The sequence below is a fragment of the Ammodytes marinus genome (genome assembly GCF_949987685.1).
Source record: "Ammodytes marinus genome assembly, chromosome: 15".
In the NCBI taxonomy this organism is placed as follows: Eukaryota; Metazoa; Chordata; class Actinopteri; order Uranoscopiformes; family Ammodytidae; genus Ammodytes; species Ammodytes marinus.
Genome location: NC_137219.1, coordinates 24,634,882 through 24,656,515, shown reverse-complemented (window position 1 = coordinate 24,656,515; position 21,634 = coordinate 24,634,882). Strand labels below are relative to the sequence as shown.

The 21,634-nt window shown below is 44.4% G+C and overlaps 1 protein-coding gene across 5 annotated transcripts in view; it reads left to right on the top strand.

The window, feature by feature from the left end:
- daam2 (dishevelled associated activator of morphogenesis 2) overlaps window positions 1–21,634 on the top strand; it is a 110,505-nt gene that overhangs the window by 33,258 nt on the left and 55,613 nt on the right. For all 5 annotated transcript variants that reach the window (XM_080042307.1, XM_080042305.1, XM_080042306.1 and 2 more), the window contains exons 2-3: window positions 7,248–7,523; window positions 18,328–18,417. In XM_080042307.1, coding sequence (XP_079898433.1) covers window positions 7,356–7,523; window positions 18,328–18,417 — 258 coding nt within the window. In that variant the 5' untranslated portion in view covers window positions 7,248–7,355. The remainder of the gene's footprint in view (window positions 1–7,247; window positions 7,524–18,327; window positions 18,418–21,634) is intronic.

Here is a 21,634-nt window from a genome sequence, read left to right as displayed (position 1 = left end):
CCATTTAGTCATTGGACAGACAGGCAGACAGTACAAAGGGATGGTAGGCCATATCGGAGAGGCCATGTCGAGGGCACCAGCCTCCAGAGGGTGGCACGTCTCCAATGTATCCAATGGCTGGGTTTGAATAGCTACGTCATGTCAAATTAATGAGTGTGAGCGGTGAACTACCACATCAAATGACACAATTCCAGTACACATCCATGACTATCAACTAGTATGGGCACATTCAGACATGTGTGCCACCCACAACTTCATTAAGAACTGTTGGTGTGTGTTGGTGTTCCAGCCTGTATCATTTGTGGTTCAAATGACAGTTTTTGACCATTTTGAATGAGACTTTATGATTAAACGTACAAAAGAAAATCCCTTTTCCACAGCAAACATAGGTGTCACCAAATCCACGAGGACTATTAGGATGTATGCTTACACTGGTGCTGGCTCAGTCAGTCAGATCTGTGATTCATTTGCCAGCTGCATGCCCACAACACCAATCCCTTAATCCGCCCTGCTAATGGCATCTTGTTCCTGTCTGTGCCAGCGTGGCACTGCTCCCCCCCCCCCTCCCCCCCCATATCTGGATGCTGGCTGCTTATGTAAGTCTGACTCTACCCTCTTGTGCGCGCCCAGCACCCCGGCAGGGATGGTCCTCATTTGTGGGACCCAGAAACAATATGTGTGGAAAAAGAATGTGTGCTGTAGGCTTGCCTCTGATCTTTTTATTCAGTGCCTCTTACTAATCTGGTGCTCTGTCTGCTCTGCTGTGCCATGCCTATTGTACTTTTTTTTAAAAGGTTTTATGGACGCTTATTTTCTCGCATTCCTTTCTTAACCTCTTGTGTATTACTGGCTTTGGGGTTGAAATAGCTGTTATAAGCATCCACTCATCTATCCATGTGTTCTAAAAAGATGACAAGTGTACTTCTTTAAAGGGAAAGAAGTCGGGTCACAGGTTACGTCAAGTCAAGTCAGTTACTTCCACCCAAGATACAGCACTGTTACCTGTAGTATGCAGACTTTATTAAGACCAAGTATTAGTAGCCCAACTAATAATGCTATTATTATTATTATTATTGGCCAATGTATATCATTATCATAATAGTAGTAAGCAAGCTAATGTTTGTTGTAAGGGAACACTAGCTTGTATCTGGCTAATGTTTGCTAACATCAACAGACACTCACCAATCTCAATGTGTCTCAAATGATGAACAGAGTTCGATGTTGTAGTTCGGCTGTCAGAAATCTTTGGTGAGCAGGTATTACATTGAGAAGTGTGTTGTTTTCCTTGTGGAATTTCACATTTGAATTTTTTTTCAATGCAAAAGTGAGGATCCTTGGCACAGACGCAGCCATGGCGATGGTCTGGTCTGTGTTGTTGTCATGGCAAGGGAGTTTGACTGACAGTCAGTCATCCAATCAAATCATGACAATCACATACCAGGGACCTGTTTGAGTCTGCGCACTCCAGACAGGAGAATGAGCAATATGTATGTTAATCCAGGGGCACGCGGAGTACCTTTCAGTTCGAGTGGAAAGAATAATGGGAATGTGTAGAGTAAAAGAGTGTTTTGATTTTGGGAGAGAAGGAAAAACAACAACAGAATCTTGACTTTGTATTTGGTACTAAAAGCATTGTGTCGTGTGTGACAGATGTTGGGGAGAGCATTGAAATGATGCGGGCACAGATGTTTGGGAGCCTGATCTCTGCATAGATAAACTTCTTCTGTCTCTCTCTCTCTCACACACACACACACACACACACACACACACACACACACACACACACACACACACTACGAGCAGCAGCCCGTCTCTCCTCACTGTATTGCCCCCTCCTCCTCCAATGACCTACTTCCCGGCGCTGGGGCTCAGGCGATGAGGTAGTGGGGCTGAATGAGAAGTGGCAGCGGTATCTCCCTTTATCCCTGCCTCTCTCTCTCCCTCAACTTCTACATCTCTCTCTCTCTGTCTGTCTCTCTCTCTCTGTCTCTCTCTCTGTCTCTCTATCTCTCTGCTCGACTGCTCTCCAGACTCTTCCAAACACAGAGCAGGCAGCAGGCTTTCTCCTCTCCTCTCTCTCTGCTTCTGGGGGCTCACGGTGTGTGAGTATATGTGACTGCATGTGTGTATGTGTGCTCACATCTGAGTCTTGGAGTGGGTGTGTCTCTGAATGTGCATGCGTGTTTGTTGCAGTTGCAATGCATTAGCAAGGGATGTCGACAAAATGTGCGTTTTCAGTCTTTCTGCCACTCTGTGTGTGTGTGTGTGTGTGTGTGTGTGTGTGTGTGTGTGTGTGTGTGTGTGTGTGTGTGTGTGTGTGTGTGTGTGTGTGTGTGTGTGTGTGTGTGTGTGTGTGTGTGTGTGTGTGTGTGTGTGTGTGTGTGTGTGTGTGTGTGTGTGTGTGTGTGTGTGTGTGTGTGTGTGTGTGTGTGTGTGTGTGTGTGTGTGTGTGTGTGTGTGTGTGTGTGTGTGTGTGTGTGTGTGTGTGTGTGTGTGTGTGTGTGTGTGTGTGTGTGTGTGTGTGTGTGTGTGTGTGTGTGTGTGTGTGTGTGGAACTTCTTGGCTGTCATGACAAGCCGATAGCAGTGACACAACTCTATGCACCTCTTCCTACATCAACCATTTTGACACACAGAGGGGATTGTAAATAGCACAAGGAACATAGACATCCACTGTAAGTCTTTCAGTGATAGATTTAGTTTTTCCTAATGCAACCATACATCTGTTTCTAAGCGATGAGCAAGGAAGTAAGTGTGTGTGTGTGTGTGTGTCTGTGTGTCTGTGTGTGCGCTTCTGTGTTTGTGTGTGTGTGTTAGAGAGTGCAGTTTTCCATGTCACATTCATTGGATGTGTGACAACTCACTGACACGAAAGAACCAGAGAGGGAACAGCGGAGAGAGAGAGAGAAAAAGAGCAAGTCTGAAAATGGAGAGCACAGCGACAGTGGGCACACAAAGAGAAATGAGGACAAATACATGGAAAGGATTTAATATTTAGAGAAATTCTTTCCGATCCATCAATCAGCTACATGTTGTAGCCATTTCTTGACCAACAACAGTACATCCATCTGCCTAGTCTACTTGTGTAGTGTATTTTTTTACAACTTAAGCAGACAATATACATGTTTATTAGTTAACTTAAGAGTTGTTGAATTACCCCCGATTATTCCAAACGTTGTGTGCGCTGACAAAAAAAAGCTGGTGTTCATATACAGCTTAGGATCTGTAAATGGGTATTTTAGTCTTAACAAAGGGGCAAAGAACCGTTGCCATGAAGGGTTGGGGCTACTTTTATTTAAGTAGGGATTCAATCTTGGCCTATATCGATAGCATTGTTGCTAGCTACGGTGGGTTTGGCCAAGCCCCTTATTTTACATACCCGTCTACAGGGCCTTGGCTGTTCGTAATAACACCAGATTTTGTTTCCGTCAAACGCACAGTACAGACGGGTAGCAGTTTGTGAAGATACGTATATCCCTTATTTTGACAAGATCTAATACTGATTTGGGCTTCGATTGACACGGCAAAGAACAAAGCTTCCAAAGATACAGGTCGGTCTTACTGTTTCACACTTTAGATATAGGCTAGCTGTTTGCCCCCTGACCCAGTATATATGCCCAGGCTATAGATACATAAAACAGTCTCTCAAGCAAAGAAAGTATGGGCGTCAAAAAGGAAGGAGCAGAAATATGACAAGGAAGTGACTTGGAAAAATGACAGATGTTACTGTCAGAGTGGGGCTGATGAAGGGAAATGTCAGTCCATTCACCCTGAAAGAGAGCAATAATGGAGATGACAGCATATCCCAGAGGGAAGGGAGGGAGAGGGGGATGCAGTGAAAGGCAGGGCAGATAAGAGGGGCTCTCAGGGCACATATGGCAGTGGACATGGTCAATTTGGATTGTGTTTGTGTGGCGACTCCACCATACAGAGAGACTCAATAAGGTTACACATGCATAGCTACCATTGCTTTCTCATATTCCCCTGTATATATAGTAGAATGTATTTCTATGTGTATACACTGTAGGTGTATATTTGGATTCTTGGCCTACTTTCCATGGGCATGGGCTGGGACATGGGCCAGCAGAAGTGGTGTTGAGTGAGGACTGGCCGCACGTGGGCCGCTGTGGGAGAGCGAAGATAGGAACAGAGACACGCGCAGACACACACACACGCAGACACAAACGTGCACACAGACAAAGGCTCACACACACACACACACACACACACAGACACACACACAGGCGTGCACACACACATACAAAGACACACACAGGCGCACACAAACACACAGATCGTAGTACAGGAGGCTGAGGTTGTGTTTTATCCCGAAAGGCTGTGAAACCCCTTCGGAGCGGCTACTTTTTCCATTAGGCCCTGCCAGCTGTCTACAGCAACAATAACTAACTCACCACCATAAAGTTCTTGGCACCGGCTCATACTTTATCTTATAGTAATAAAAACGATGAAAAGCCGTCACTCATAATAGTCCGAGGCAGAGCCTTTTCAAATGTCAATCTATGGAAAAAATCTCCATGATTTACCTCCCTGAAATGGCCTTTTAAAGTGCTGTACCGTTTCCTTTTTCCCCCATGACTCAACACAATGAATACTCATCTGTGCCTTAACAATTTTTACATGCAAGTTTTGCTCAGCATGCCATGCAAACATCTGGTTTGATACAACTTACTGTAGAAGTACTGTGTTCTTAAAAATCACAGATTTTGTAGTAAAGCACTGTTCATATTCGAACTAAGACTTCTTACAGGCTTACACAGGCGTTGAAACACCTTTTGATCACTCTAGGTTTCCCTCAGGTCCATACTGGTTTTCCAATGTAAGTGATTGGAAACAAACTATCCACATCTTGTTCTGAGTAAAAATCCATTCCTTTATAGGCTACAGCCAAAGCTAATATTAGGCTTTTCAACGGTCAGAGTAAGCCAAATCGTTCGGGGATCTTCTAAGTTACAGTTATTATAGTGCAAAAATTCATTCCCCGGATAAAAACAAATGGGGGAATTTCGCACTACAGTACAAAGACCTAATTGTCTTGATAGACTGCTGAAGCCTAATGTTACTATGTTGAACACAAGAAGCACTGTAGGTTTATGTCTGCAATTTCTTAAAATTAAAATTGTGTTAAACGACAGAATGAACAAATTTAAGCAACCGTTTTAATGTACTTTTTTTACTTGGTTTTTCGCTCTCACATTGGTAATACTGGCACAATACATTTGTATTTCATCAAATTTACAAAGACTAAATGGCGGCTTAATTATATTTAGCTTATGCAATTTGCAGTGTCTGTTCATAGGGATTGGGAGTAGCAGGGAGGGTCAACAGGTCATTTTGCCCTGGAACCCCATAGTATGTTAATCCTGCCCTCATCATGGGATTTCTGGTATTGCAATCCTGACTTAAATCATAAAACCCACACACTAGTAAAGTATCAAATATACCTCACAACAAAGGCACACATGCATACTTGAGATGCCACACGTGCTATAATTGACATTCTGCACACTGATGCAACGACTATGAAACAGTCTCTCTCCGTAATGGAAAGTGATCAAAGTGAATAATTGAAGACACAACACAACACTTGTCAGAAAATAAGCCAACTGACGGTTTCTACTCAGGCGTCTCCCGTGTTCAACCAGCCAAAAATAAACTTTTCTGTTTTTTTCTTTTCATTTTAAAATAGCCTCCAGTTCATTTGTTCATCTGCACACAGCTCTGCCTTGACAGGGGAATGGCTGATCCAAGGAGGCAGAAAAAAGTAAATGAGCAAACGACGAAAAGGGCAAAATGGAAATGTGGTGTTTTCTCTCTTCGCCCCCCCCCCCCCCCCCTCCTTTAAGCTTGTGTCGAGAGCCCTGGCGCATTCATAAAGAATTTACCATCCGGCTATATTTAGACGCCGCGCTGAGAACTGGTATATAGGCTGAACCAACGTGTGGGAGTGTGATGTAGGAGAGTCGTGCTCTGTCAGTAGATGTAGTGTAGATTGTGGCTTCTCGTGGAAGCTCATGTCATAAACTTTCACTGCCATATTAAACAGACTGGTTGAAAAGCTCCAGCCATTACTTAATGCTTGTTGGGGTTATGTTTAAAATCTCAATAAAAGTCAAAACATTTGGGAGTGGAACGGAAGTATTCGCTTATTTGATAAAAACTCCCTTTGTTAGTTTTGCTTCTGTGTTCTTGATAGCAACTTCTCGGATAGTTTTTCTTCATAGAGATGGCCCCACAAAAAAATTCTTGGCCAACTATTCCTGCTGGAGTTGCATGTCCGTTTGCATAACAGGCTTGAGGTCCATTCATTCACGAATGCAGCAAACTCTTGCACAGAAAGGAGCTTTTGGCAACTGTGTAAGCTCACATTGTGCAAGTAAGAATGTTGTCGATAGGACACACTATGGTGTGTATTATGCATACAGTCACGACCACCCATATCCTTTTTGTATACAGCGTTGAGGAAATCGTCCAGCATGTCTCGGCCTATTCAGTCCCCTCACCTCTGTTGTAGGCGATGTCATTTGTTACTGTCCATATACACACAATGTATGCTCCATTTGAAGGAGTTGGGGCACTGGTCTGCACAAACACACATTCAATGCACAGGCACCATTGTACCTCACGGACAAGCAGTGTCTTTGTTAAAGCATAAGAGCAACTGATGTCAAGACAAGGATATGATGGCACTCTCCCTGCTTCCCTTTTTGCCACCCAGCAAGAGACTCCACCCTGACATATGTTCATGTGCAAAACTGTGGAGGCAATAAAAGAAGACATGGGACGAGAGTAGAAGAGAAAATAGTGTGTTTACAACCTTAGGACTTGTTACTTCCTCTGTGCTGACGGAGCTCTTTATTGTTGTTCTGGATGGGTTTTTTTCAAGATGAGGTCAATGCATTTCTTAAGGTGGCATTTCCCCCTTGTTGAGCTGTGGTGGCTGTTGCTGCTCATGTATCTTACTGTATTTATTTCCAAACAAACTGGGGCTGAACATTGAACAGTTGGAGGTAGTTTAAGGTTAGGTTGATAACGGGGGCAGGGGGTGGCTTCTCCCCTTATAAAGAGAAATCTGACTGGGGTTTTTGAACAAAGGTTTTCAGAAAGGTGGAGGTGGATGAAAATAGTCTCTCTAGTCACACCGGGGACTCATATTAATGTCTAAATTAGCAGCATTGTAAATATCTCCTGTAACCTTTTTCTCCCTCTTTTTCTCTGTCTCCCTTCTAGATGATGCCCCCTAGATAGCAGCCTCGTCGTCCTCTCCACTCCCCCCTCCCCCCCTGCCCCCTAGCCCCCCCCCCCCCCTTCCATCACTGCACATCCAGCACAGCCACCATGCCGCCCAGAAAGAGGACGCGGCCGGGCCTGGGCTTCCTGTGCTGCTTCGGTACCAGCGAGCCCCCGGAGATCAACCTGAAGGACAGCGTGCCCCTGCAGCTGCTGGAGTTCAGCGCCCCCATGCCCCCCGCCGAAGAACTGCACGCACGCTTCTCCGAACTGGTGGTGAGTAAAAAAAAAGAGACAGTGTTAACCCTGGAACTTTTTCTGAAGCTGAGCCGTGCACTCCTTTCTTCCTTTCTTTTGCGTGTTGTTCCCTTTCCTTGACCAAACAGGATTAAGGACAGGAATTGGAAGGGGATTGGATCTTGATGGTTGGATGAGGCTATGCCCCAAACCAAACATTCCACAAATTCAGAAGCTCATCCTTTTTCCAATACACGCAGCCCACCTTTGATGCAACAGTTTCCCACTTCTTGCCCAGATTACACCTGTTGACATCGGTTTTTTGGACTGTGCTGGTGCCAGGCCTGCATGGCGGGAAGTTGTTGGCATATGCCAATGGTTTTGGAGAGGAATCAGACAAACAACAGCTGTGGGAATGGGGAAGTCTGCTCTGAGTTTCAGATGCCATGCAAGCCGGTCCTGGCTATTTACTGGAAGAACAGGGGCTTTGCTGTTGCTGTCTCCTTGTTTGTGCTCCCAACAGTATCCCACAACCATAGATATCCTCCTACCTCCGTCTCTGTCTCCCTCTCTCTCAGCAGTGTGCTCGGCATCATGGCTACAGGCAGGAACTGCTTCTGGCACTTTCAGGTCTTACTTGTGCGGAATGCTAAACTTCACTGCCTGCAGAATATATCACTCCTCCTCCGACTGTCAAAATCAATTCAGAAAGATTAAGTGAATTTCCATTTGGGGGGATAGGATATTATTCACTGTTATCAAGGCAGATGTTTTCCCAGTGGCAATCCTCTTTCCAATTTCTCAAGCTAATTTGACCCGATTTTACCCTAAATTTGTAGTCTTGTCTTCCCTCATAATCACTGGCAACTCACTAACCATTAAAAGAACCCAGTAGCAGCAATATATTTAATGAAAAGTTCGGATTGTAGCAATCAAGAAACTGATTGCCTCAATCAGTGTCTCCAGACTGGAAGGACCGAATGCCTTTTCGGCGCTGTAATAACTCCAGCCTTTTTTTTTGTGAAAAACCAACACAGTCTTCATATGACGCACTTGATGCATTATGTTGCCTCAAAGAAAAAGCACACATCAATGAGGTTTTTACACGGAAGCAATGTTATAAAACCGCATCGGAGAATGCTGGAATTAGATAAAAACATGCCGTTTCATATGGGAGTGCTTAGACAAATCATGGGCTTCCCCCCACAATCAAGAAGACTAACTGACCCACAGCTTATTCAGGGGTAAATATCTAAGCCTTGCGATTGAGGCTGACACAGATGCAGAGTAGACAAATCCATTCCTGATTTGTAAACCTATTGACTTGGAGCTTTTCCGAAACCCAGGAGAGAAAAAAGGATTTGGCCCCTTTTTGTCGTTGGATCTGGGCCCCCTCCACATGTTGGGAATAGATTATTCTTATGATGGACGCTGGGACGGCTATATCCCATCATGTTGTGTACAAGCTGAGATGTTTAGTCTTGGGGGTAATGTCAGTTTGAGTCTGCTTCAACTTCTCTTGACTGCAGTCTCAAGCATTCAATGTAGTATTCAAAGGTTAAGGTCCAACTGAAGTTCAATTGTATGTATGTCTCTGCCACGTCATACATATCTGCTATGAATATTTAGTTATATATGCATGTAAACATATCTGTTAATTTCTCTTGGTTCTGGTTAGATGCTGGCTAATAACCTTACTTTAAAGCAAGATGTCTCTGTTTGTGTGTGTGCAAATGTATCTGATTTGCTTCATACTTGGTGGGTCTGGACTTTGGTGTGGTCAATCATCTGTGCTGTTACGTTACTGGTCCTTGGAGTGGCCAAAAAGGTGAAGAGTGCACCCTTACCATAAACAGTATGCATAGACACACATCCAAACCCAAGCTACAGCACTGGCACATCACGAACAAGCACTGCTCTAGCTCTTTTAACACATGGACGTTATTGTTGACTCCAAAAAGGAATGACTAAATGTAATTTCAGGTCAACTCTCAAATCATGTGATCAGATGGAAATGTTTCAAAAAGGAAAAATTGTTGTTCCGGATAGACGATCGCTCAAACTTGTGACAGTTTTGATTCATGTCTGCTTTGATTGGATGACCAATGCATAACGCTGCTAACTACCTAACGATGTTCATCTGGCCAAGGCATCGGTCCCCCCCCCCCCCCCCCCACATCTGCTTTACGGATCCCGCAGCCCGACATGCTGACACTTTTAAACCAGTTGTCCAAGAATCTGTAGGACCAGACCTCGAGCAGTCACTCTGTCTGGATGCAGCGCTTGTGACGCTGAAGAAAAATAAGAAAATGGGAGACTAACATAACATAACGTCTTTCCGTGACAATGGCAGACAGGGATTATTGTTCTAAAAAGCCTTTTCCCTGAAGAGGAGAATGAGACTCAATGGAGCCTAAGAGTGGGAGCGACAGTTCCGGGCCAAACGGAGGAGTAAACCACCTCCACGTGTCCTCCTGACATCCATACTGGTGTCTTCTACTCTGTCTTGAGACCCAACAGTTCAAACTCAGCTTGCAGAGTTAAAGTGGCTATATGAGGAACTTTCTGTGTGTTAATTCTAGCGGTAGTGTTTTTACGATGCCAGCTGCTGTTCCTGGGTGAGCATACCCAGACAAAGGCATTAAAAAAAGCGATGTAAAAATAACATTCTTAGCACTGAAAATTAGGGTTTCAGAAATGTTTAAGTTTTGTTTATGTCCTCGTAGCTGCTGAGTGAATAGACTCCAGTTAATCATTAGCAGTAACTTGTCTATGGCGTCATGGTTGTAATTTCGAACAATCAATGGAACACATGTCTGTCCATTGTCCTTTTCTTGGAAGATCACCAAGCTTTGGCGATACAGTTAGACTAGAAACAGACACGTTATAATGGAGATGGACTGGGTACCTCTTATCGTATATATTTCTGCAATTGTTACTAACCACCAGTGGACAGACTGGCAAGCTCTGGTGTCTCAGAACCACACTTTCTATGTCTGCTGTCAACCCACCTGCTGTTTTTACCTTATCAATGGAAGATAAATTCCGCCAAGCTTCGGCTAACTTCTCTGCTATTTCAATAGAACACGCAGTATAGAATGTGTAATGTAGCAAAACGGATGACTTATTGTGCCTGTGGTTTGGCTTACAAAAATGATATTTCAGAACAAGCATATGTGGGATCTATCCTTGGTTCCCTTGTGTAAACACTTGCGCTCCGTTTTTTCCAAATGTGCGTCAACTTATCCCGGAGAAAAACCTCAAAGTCTGCCATAAACCAATATGAAAGCCTCCCGTGCCAATAACGGCCTTGACAAGCCCCATGCAAATGAAGCTGGAAGCAATCGCCTGCTGATTTGGACACATTGAGCACAAGACCACATCAGAGGAGCTAATGGATCGCTTCAATTAAACTACACATTTGCAGCTGGCTGCACAATTTCCTGATAGCAAATGTGTGCCCGCAGTTCTGGGATCTGTTTTTTCTTTTTCTTTTTTATTCGGATCTGGGTGCATTTTTAACAGTTTCTTTCCACCCAGTGTTTCAAGGCCTCGCACGCATAGTTGAAATACAGGCCATGTGTGTGAAGTTTGGCAGTGCTTCAAGAACAATGACAGCTTTATTTTTTGTTGATCAAGGCAATTCCCTGATTAAAAAACCTTATTTTTCTTCTAATCAAATGTGAAATTGCTCTCATACTTAGGTGAGTGAGACTGGGGTCTGCTCAATCATTTTCGTACATTAGTTAATTTCTACCTGATGGACTTTGGTCATTCAGGATGCAATTTTAATTTCTTCAAAAAGAAAGGGTGGTTTGGGGACAACTACAGTAGAATGCCTCTTCCAGGTTTCAGTCAATGGCAATAAACACATTGCGTTTACTGTGGAAAGGTCTGCATATGGTTACAATGTGTTGACACGTTTTCAGGGGCCCAAACCCAACTACCCAATGCTGCTGAACCACTGTAGACTAAAATGTTTTTAAAAAAGGAAAGTGAACACTGCAAGAATGCAAAAACGCAAAAGATTGGGAGACCTCAGAGGGAGACCTGGCATTATTCTTTTGTCATACAGGTTGCAAATGAATGCGGTCATCCACTTTTTAGGGGAATCTGGTTCTGATGTATTTAAAGGGGAGACCTTGTCTTTCACCCATCGGCGATGAGTTGTGTGTTGAGATGAGAGAGAGGATAGAGTGTACAGAATATCCAGCCAAATTGTGCGCAACTGAATCAGCTCTACTAGGCCAACATCTGGCAAGTACAGTACTGGCAGACATCAGATTAGTGTGTGTGTGTGTTCATCTCTTGCCCTCTTTTTTCTCTCTGTTTTGTCTGTCTGTCTCTTGTTTTTCTCTATGTGGGAGCCTCATTCTTTTTCTGTCTCTTAATTTGGGACGGTTTTAATCCAAACCACTCTGGGCAATGGTCCAGCAAAAATCCAGTGTTGGGCACTCTGCCTCTGTGTGCCATAGACACTTTAATAGTGTCCGCTCCGTGTGGCCTTCAATGCAGCCATGATAAAATGAGACTTTTCTTATTTGAAACCCCAAACTTCTTCATGAACAACTGGGACACTTTTAAAAAACATAAAATCCTCTCGTAATGTTTCCCTCCCGTGTGACGTTCGAGGCCCGGACACGAATTGGAAATATGCCTTGCATGACAGGAGGGAATGGAAATGTTCTCCTCCCTCTGAGCCTTTTGGGAGCCAGTTTCCTTTTGCATTTTTACACACCATCGTTCCTTTCTGTTTCCCTGCCTCCTTCCCTTTGCATTTGTCCAACCGGCTTCCCATTGCTAATGCTCTCTTCCTACCTTTGTTGTATGGCCAGCTAGTACTGTCCCGAGCCAAACGTTATCATGGAAGTGGTCAGGGCCTTGTTTGGACGAGAGGGAGAGGCGGTAGGCTAGCAACAGCTATACTGACTGAGTCATCAAAGAGAGGATACTATGACTAATCTGAATAGTGTGTGTGCGTGTGCGTGCGTGTGCGTGCGTGCGTGCGTGTGTGCGTGCGTGCGTGTGTGCGTGTGTGCGTGTGTGTGTGTGTGTGTGTGTGTGTGTGTGTGTGTGTGTGTGTGTGTGTGTGTGTGTGTGTGTGTGTGTGTGTGTGTGTGTGTGTGTGTGTGTGTGTGTGTGTGTGTGTGTGTGTGTCCAAAATACAGTTCCCAACATATCTTAAATTTAGGAACTTGGTAACTGACCGTTCTCGTTTGTGGTAAATTACACAGAGCCAGTCTTTGCCTCGCTGTGAGGCTGGGCCTGTTGCAAAAACGCACACACACACGCACGCATGCACGCACAAACACACACACACCATCTCACTGTATCTCGTTTGGGTCAATAATGGCAGCTACAGCTTCCTGTGGGTCCCCTGGAGGTTTCATATGACTTCCTGCCATCTTGCCTGTCTTTCCTTTGCCTTCCTGTCTCGCCCAGAGTGGCAGGATGTGTGTGTGTGTGTGTGTGTGTGTGTGTGTGTGTGTGTGTGTGTGTGTGTGTGTGTGTGTGTGTGTGTGTGTGTGTGCGTGTGTCAGCCCGACTCCAGACTCTCAGCCCAGTACTGCAAGACTTCACAGGAGGCAACGACATTCATATCCATTTAGGAAATGACACTCTAGTTTAGACACACACATGCATGTGAAGAGGATGTCATTCTTGGACCACACACACATTTCCCATTTAGGTGGAGCTTCACACCTTCTCAATCAGTTGTCACGGAGACACACCCACTCCCCCCCTATGCCAGCCACACCTCTTTACTCATGTATTACTCTTCATTCACCTCAAATCAGAGAGGCTATAACAATGTTGCCAAAGCATCAACATACAATGTGTCCAAATATTCGGACAGTACACAATAAAAAGTAAAATTAACATTAACACAACATAAAGATTGATTTATATTAATTGTATTAAAAAAACAATGCTAACTTTCACCTCAAAGATGTATAAGTAATTTCCTGGTCGACATATATGCTAATTATCACATTGGATCTTGTTGGTTTAGGCCCTAAATTATCTTATTATACTTATCCCGTTAATGCATGTTTAATGTTCGCGCAGAGAAAAAGTTATACTTTCCACATTCCTTTGGGTAAAATTGATGGTGGATACACCTTTTCTATGAGAGTACATTCAGTAATACCAGTTTAAGTTTCACATACATGATTTAATTGGAGGCTAAGAATTTAATCATCGAATGATGACATGGAATTATATTCCTTCAAAATGTATTCCTAAAACATTTTTTAAATTTTTTTTATAACTTACCTCCACCTGTCAACCCTATCTTCTGTAATAGAATAAGAAAGCCCATTGACTTGACAGGGGCAGCTCAGTCAGTCACGGACGGGACACGACAGGCATATCTCAACAACCGCAACATTTTTAGAATTTGTAAAATTATTCGATAGGCAGTTCTTGGAGGGGAAATATGAAAGAAGCTGTTTTAGGACTTCTTAGGTATGTATTTCTTCTCCTCTCAGGCAGCAGCAGCAGGTGTAACAATATTAGCTTTGGTTTCTGTGAATTCCCAACCGCAGCTCGCTGGCAAAGGAGGACTGGGGGGCACATCAAGAAAAGGTTTTACACAGCACAAGTATAAAGTGGTTCAGTTTTGTTATTTCTGAAGATAGACAGAGAGGGGGCCTTGGGTGTTATTTGGGTGTTTGTCTTGACGTGAGGCCATGCGAGGTGGATGTGGTATTGGATGAAAGTTTGGATGTTATGGGGGCTGGAGGTGGAAGAATAAGAAAAGGTGGGATACTGCATGGAACAGGAAAGTAAAAAAGAATGTCCTCTGGCAGACGTGACATAAACATTCCTCCACCCACTGGTGTCCTCAACTTCATCTTTCCTTTCTGTGATCCAAAGATCAACCACGTCTACCTGACTAAGAACTAAGTGAAACATGCAGTCGGTGTTTTGAAATCTTAACATGCGTTAGCCCCTCAGCCCTCCCTGTGCACCTCTGTTTCCCTTGTTCTTGCTATACCATACTAGACTCTTTACCATTATGCAACTCACACATCTTGAATCTTATGTAATGGCGTTATGTCACACATGTATTTCTGAATTGGTAAATGGACTGGACTTACATAGCGCTTTCTAGCCGATTTTCTCAGCCCCAAAGCGCTTTACATATCTTACCACATTCACCCATTCATACACACACTCATATACTGATGGCAGTAGCTGCCATACCATGCAAGGCGCTCTCTGAACCATCGGGAGCAATTTAGGGTTCAGTGTCTTGCCCAGGGACACTTCAACATGTGGTGGGTATGCGGGGTATCGAACCTCCGACCCTGCACTCCAGAGGCGATCTCCCGACCCACTTCGCCACTGCCTGGATTTCTTAAGGGCTCCATGTTATGCTCATTTTATGGCTCAACATAATAATTTTGGTTTCTACTAGAAACTGTTTCCATGCTGTAGTGTCCAAAAAAACCTTTACATTTCTCACAGTGCCATTGCTGAATCTCCTCTTTTCAGCCTCTGTCTGAAACACTCAGTTTTAGAGCCTGTCTCTTAAACCCCATCTTCCGAAAAGCCCAGTCTGCTCTGATTGGTCATGAATCTAACCGCCGGTTTGAATCTTAACTGCCAGTTAAATTCGAGGGAATCTGGGGGTGTGCTTTTCACAGGTGGAGGTAGTGCTGGGTTAGGTTGGTAATGGAGGGGGGCGTGGCTTCTCCCCTTATGATGTCAGAAGATGTAGAAAAAGAGAGATGGTTGTTCTTTTTCATACTTTGGGAGTCTCTAGACTGGTTGAAAAAACATTAAAAAAATCGCATTATGCATTATAGATTACCTAAAATGTCCTAGGGTTGGTTACCTGCTCCCTTTAAACTGTTGAACCTGCCTGTCTCAGACACCTAAATCCTCATTTTTATTGCTGACGTATATCCTGCTCTCATATAACCCCTCTATATAAGACCTTCATTTGAAAGGCCTGGGGAGTAGCAGAGAGAGAGAGAGAGAAAGAGAGAAAGGAGCGTAGAGATCAACTGCCCGGGCTCAGCTCCCATCTGGTATAGGTCCAGGTGTCTCGTTTGCACTGACTTCCACACCAGCTTCCAGTATATCAGCTCCTCTAAACAGCATGCCAAAGGGTTCTGACCAGGAGCAGGCGACAGGCCAGAGACGAGCTGGCTTCTTCTCCTTCCTCAGTTTCTTAAGCCTGGGGATGTGGAGACAAGGATTGTGGTCCAGAAAACCCAAAGCGGAAATCTGTAAAGATTGAAGGACAGAGAAGTCAGAGGTTACATGTTTATTTTTTTGCTCCACACTCAAAGAGCATACAAGGTCACAAATAACGGCACCCTTTTTTTTCCTTGTAGCTGGTAATGTGGACAGTGTGGGATCATCTCTAGTTGTTGGGCACAATGTATCGTTGAATTCACAGTGCGGAGATGCATAGGAGTATAGATTTCCAAATGCAGTGTTTTGACACTCAACTTGTTCTGCTTAATGTGTGAAACGAATGTTGAAACTAAAAAGCTACGCCCATGCTGAGATAAAGAACGCTTTGACCGAAATGTTCTCTTAAGCTTCTTCTGGGGGGGGGGGGGGGGGGTTTCTATCTGTATCAGACCCCCTTGAAGTTCACACTCTTCAGATTTTTCCTCTTTTTTTTCTTTTCTTACCAACGCCACAATAGTGCTGCTGCTGATTATCCAACTGAAAGGACCGGTAGGCGAGAGATGATGTCATTCCTCACAGTGTCGGGATGCTTGGAATGTGGGCCACCTCAGCCCACCCCGTCCATCCAGCTGAATGGATGAAAACAAACCCTGTAGATCTAACTGGCCAGCTTTAAAGAGGCCCCCCCCCCCCTCCTCCCACCTTTGGCACCAGTAGCCATCTTCCCTCTTGGGGGGGGGGGACGAGAGGCCCGGCACTTCTGGGCTGACGTCATGGTAGCACAGCCCATTATGATGAGATTAGCATGGAACTTGAAGCACAAAGCCCTGCACCCATAGCATCTCATCCTCTCCATTTTCTTTTCTTTTTCTTTTTTTTTGCGCTTGTCCATTTCCAGAACCACACACCACCCCTTTCTCCTTCTACCCTCTTATTCTTTTTGTTCAATGCATGTCTCTCACCCCACCTCCCAAGCGTTTATTTATCCATCTCTCTCTCCTCCCCTACCCCCCTGTCACAGAGAGAGAGACTCATTTCCTGCTCTCATATGCATTTCAAAGGGTTGAAGGAGGCTCCGTGTACCGAGCTGAAGAATTGAGCAGAGCAGCAGTGGTGAATATTAAAACCACCGTCTCTGTAGTGTGTGTGTGGACTAGGGGTGTGAACGGTTACAAAAAATTGTAAACGGTTACACGACCCCTTTTTTTTCGTGTACACGGTTAACCGTGACGTCATTGTCCTCGTGCCCCCGCCGTCTTGTAGGCGCGCGCGCGCGCGCACACACACACACACACACATACGCGTTCGTTCGCCTGTAAACACACAATTGACATGAACTACGCTCGTTTACACACCTCTTATAATAGGTCCATGGTACACACACGTTCGCCGTCATAATCGCGCTTCATTCATTTCCTGATTAATATAGCCTATCGCTTTCTACATGTCCACGTTAAATGCATGTTGAACAGGTGTTATAAAGTTCGGGCTACTTACAAGCGTAGTTCACGTCATCCGGGTAACTTTAATCTTTAGGTTATCTTTCATCACTCTTCCGTGGCTGTGAGTCGGTCGAGCCCCAGCACGGCGACTCCCCTTGTGTGTGTGTGCGCGATACACACACTCACTCACACACACACACTCGCCGAGGGACAGACAGATTCTCGGCAGACTAGCTTTTATCCTCCCCAATTAGTTTATTAGTGATGTAAAATAAATAAACGCGTGTCTCCAGAACATATTTAAAAACTTTGAAATAAAAAAATAAAAAATAAAATAAAAAACGGTTTTCGTTTATTGATTTTTCCTAAACGGTTATGATTTACTAAACGGTTACACGTGTACACGTGTACACGTGCACACCCCTAGTGTGGACACCCGCCAGTTCTCAGTCAGACATTGCTGTGACATGTCACTGTGTAGAAAGTGACTCACCCAGACATCTGAAGTCACTGCTAAAGTGATTTGCACTGTATTGTATTGTTATAGGGATGACAAAACAACAAGGGGGATTGTGGGATTGTGTCCCGAGGGGATGGGTGGATTATATTCATTACTTTAAATGGTGCTCGACTATTATGTATGTTTGTCGTGTTTGTCTTATTCATTGTTTTTCCGATCCTTTTATATAATTATGCGTCTGCGCCGGTGACAGCCAAAGGCTGGAGGCAGTGTGTGTCCGGGTGGCCCCCTCCGTCCGTCGGGGCCATTCTTGTGAATGCAATATCTCATGAACACTTTGAGGGATTTTCTTCAAACTTTGCACAGATGTCCACCCTGACTCGAATATGAACTGATGAGATGTTGGAGGTCAAAGGTCAAGGTCACTGTGATCTCAAATCGTGTGAGCACAATATTTCAAGAAGGCATTGAGGAATTTGTGTCAAATTTAGCACAAACTTACGCAGGGCGAACGGATTAGATTTAGGAGGTTAACGGTTATGGTGGCCTTACATATTTTGAGGCTGCAGTGATCTTGTACCATATTGTAGTTTCTTAGGAGCTTAACATTCTTTTTAAAAGCATTGCCGACCACCACTGTAATTTCATGGTTAGGCAATTGTATAACCAGCAAGCAGTAGTAGTTAGTTTTACTCCAGTATTTCTCATCACATTGAATTGAACACTGCAATGTGCAACGGTTTAGAAAATGAATACCGTGTGGATGTAACGGCCTTCTTTGTTGTTGCAGGATGAACTGGACCTGACGGACAAAAACAGGGAGGCCATGTTTGCCCTGGCCGATGAAAAGAAATGGCAGATCTACTGCAGTAAGAAGAAGGTGAGTGCTTCCCTTTGCCTTTACTTCACTGTGTATTAGCTCCAATCTCTGTCCCCAAAACCCTCTTCATACCAGAGCCCATCTTTTAAACAGCTAAGCCACAGCCAAGCCCCCTCTTCCAACTTCTCATTTCTTCGACAAAGACATAAACATATCCACATATTACACCAGCAGCTATATAATGTACAATACTTTTTTTGTAGGCAGTATTATTAGAGCAGTATCATACACATGTAAACAAAACAAGAGCACACACAAATGCACCCCGCGCCCCCTGTATCAAGTGCTCCAATCTTTAAGTCTCCCCCTCCCTACGGCGGAGCAGGCAATTTCCCTGCGCTGTTTAAGAATTGTTCAGCATACCGTGGAAGCACTAGGACATTCTGGTTAGCCCTCTGGTTCACCCCTCTCTCTCTCTCTCTCTCTCTCTCTCTCTCTCTCTCTCTCTCTCTCTCCCTTCCGCCAAAACATCTCTCGTTCTCCTCCTAGCCTTCAGCGTGTCTCAACACAACAACTCTGCATGGTCTCACTTTGTGGTCAAATATCCAGCAGGAAATGACATTTAGCTTGGGGGGAGAAGAAAAAAACATGGAATTCAGCCACCCGTCTCTCTCCTCTCTCACTCGATAGCAAATTGAATAAATAGTCATAAACCCTCCCCTGTGTTTCTCTGCTAATTTAGTTTTTTTGCCCATAGGTTTTTTTGTTTGTTTGCTGGAACCATGCATGTGGATTGAACCCATACTTTCTCTGTCCAAGGCAAGCAGCTCTGATATGATGGGATTTGACAACCTCTTTAAAAAGGAGTAAACAGTGTGTGCGTGTGTGTGTGTGTGTGTGTGTGTGTGTGTGTGTGTGTGTGTGTGTGTGTGTGTGTGTGTGTGTGTGTGTGTGTGTGTGTGTGTGTGTGTGTGTGTGTGTGTGTGTGTGTGTGTGTGTGTGTGTGTGTGTGTGTGTGTGTGTGTGTGTGTGTGTGTGTGTGTGTGTGTGTGTGTGTGTGTGTGTGTGTGTGTTTGCACCTGCATGTGTAAAGGTTTGTATTTGAATGCGGGCCAGTATTGAGTTACTAGGAAAAAGCAGGGTAGTGGAATTGCGGTGTGTTTTAGAGAGGATGTCCAGGGTTAGGATGGAAGCTGGAGCACCGCACCGGTTTACAATGTAATGCAATGCTGCTCAAAACAATACAAGAACAGGATGGGATCTTTTGTTTTAATACATTATAATAACCATAGGAGAGCTTTGCCCTTTGAAATGCATTGCAAAGTAAGAGAGGGGTTTACATGCTTGGCAGAATTTGCATAAGTGAAGCCACATAAAAGGTGCATATGTTCAATAAAACTCCAATCGGTTGAATATCTCACCGATGGAACCACAGATGTTTATGAGGACTCTTTGTTGTAGGAAGTAGTGGGGGGATTCATTGTAATTAAAGCTATAGTGCTGCGTAACCTTTTCTTATAGTAAATGAATATTCTGTTACATTCAAGCCATCGCCAAACGAGTTGACCCGAAGTTGATTAAGCCTACTAGCTCCACAGCACTCTCTCAGTATATTTCTCAGTATGGCAGCGTTAACAAACTGATGTCACCCTCAGACACTGGCGCAGGAGCTCAGAAAAATCCCAAGAAGCGCCCACAAAAGGTTTAAGTTGTTGATTCTACTGCTAAGAAAAAAACCTGGACGTAAAGCAGAAAGTTTAAGGTGCGTGATCACGGAAGGCTGTCCTCATGCAGATGCACTGACAGCGTTGTTGTAATCACAGAAGTTACGCACCGTAGCTTTAAGCCAGATAAAAAGGTGCATGTTCAAGAAAACTCCCCAATAGATTGAATATCTTACCGATGCAACTACAGACATTCATGAGGACTCTTTGTACTGTTGTAGGAGGTAGTGTGGGGGGGGGGGGGGGGGGGTTATTTATCAAAAGAAAAAAGTGGCATATTGGAACCGAAATGGCTTGCCCTGTGCAACTTTTTTAGCCGGGTTCAGACGTGGGTAGGATATATTAGTTTGTCGTTCCTCCCCCCCCATCTCTCCTCAGTCTGTAATGATTTCCTCTGTGAAGGGAAGGTGAAAAAAAAAACTCAGCTTTGTGTCCGGGCCAGGAAAAGTGAGAGCAAAACCAGGGTAACACAGTGCACAGCGGAAAAGCCGGAGGAAAAAAAACCCCAAACAAACCCCTCCATTCATGGATAGAGGCGGCAGCGGCATTATGGAGAATGAGGGGGGGAAAACAACTGGCGTGCAATATCGGATAATAACCTGTGTGTGTGAATATGAAGGCAGGAAAGAATGAATACTTTCCTCACATACACACACACACACACACGCACACATTGACACTCACTCTCACTCTCACACACACACACACACACACACACACACACACACACACACACACACACACACACACACACACACACACACACACACACACACACATACACACACAAACGCCTATAGGCAAGAAAATGTGCACTTTATGTGCAGGTTATGCAGACATAACCCACACACAGACACATACATACAGTGCGCCACACAGTAGTGCCCAGTGTTCCTGCGAATGACTGCATGACAGTGAATTTGAATAGAGAGCAAAGGATGGCAGAATTTCCCCTCGGCCGTTCCTGTCGGCGACACACACACTGGTCCCCTTGTTTGCTCCGGCCAAGCCACGGCGGCTCCAGTTGTTGTGGGTTAGATAACAGTTGGAGTGAGGGCCACAGAGGGGCATGCTGAGGGGGGACAGACTAACTTTGTTCACCTGCAAAACAAACTGGCCCCAACACATTTAACCCCAGACCACTGACTGGACCTTGGCCAGTTCCATTTTTATTGCAGTTTGAATTCCAAATCCAATTCTTTTTTTTTAAAGCTTTTTCACATAAACCAAAAGAAAAGAAAGGTTTCTTCGTGGGGTCTCCTAGGTCTTATTGGAGCACTTGAACGCCTCAGTTCAAATTGGTTTGACATTTAAGATTCAGAGTTTTCAGCAGAAGAACTGCAAAGATGTGTTCAGTTGTTCTTAGACAACCTTCCTTTTCACATCACACAGAATCATTTGTTTCAACTGTTGATGTGAAAATATTGATAAATGGAACTTTAACATTGAGGTTGAATGCTCTTTGGCCTGAATGAATGAATACATGGCCCCCTGTTTTAAGTAGCATCAGCCCATCACCTCAGGTCCTCTTCCAGTGTCTAGCTGATAGCAGC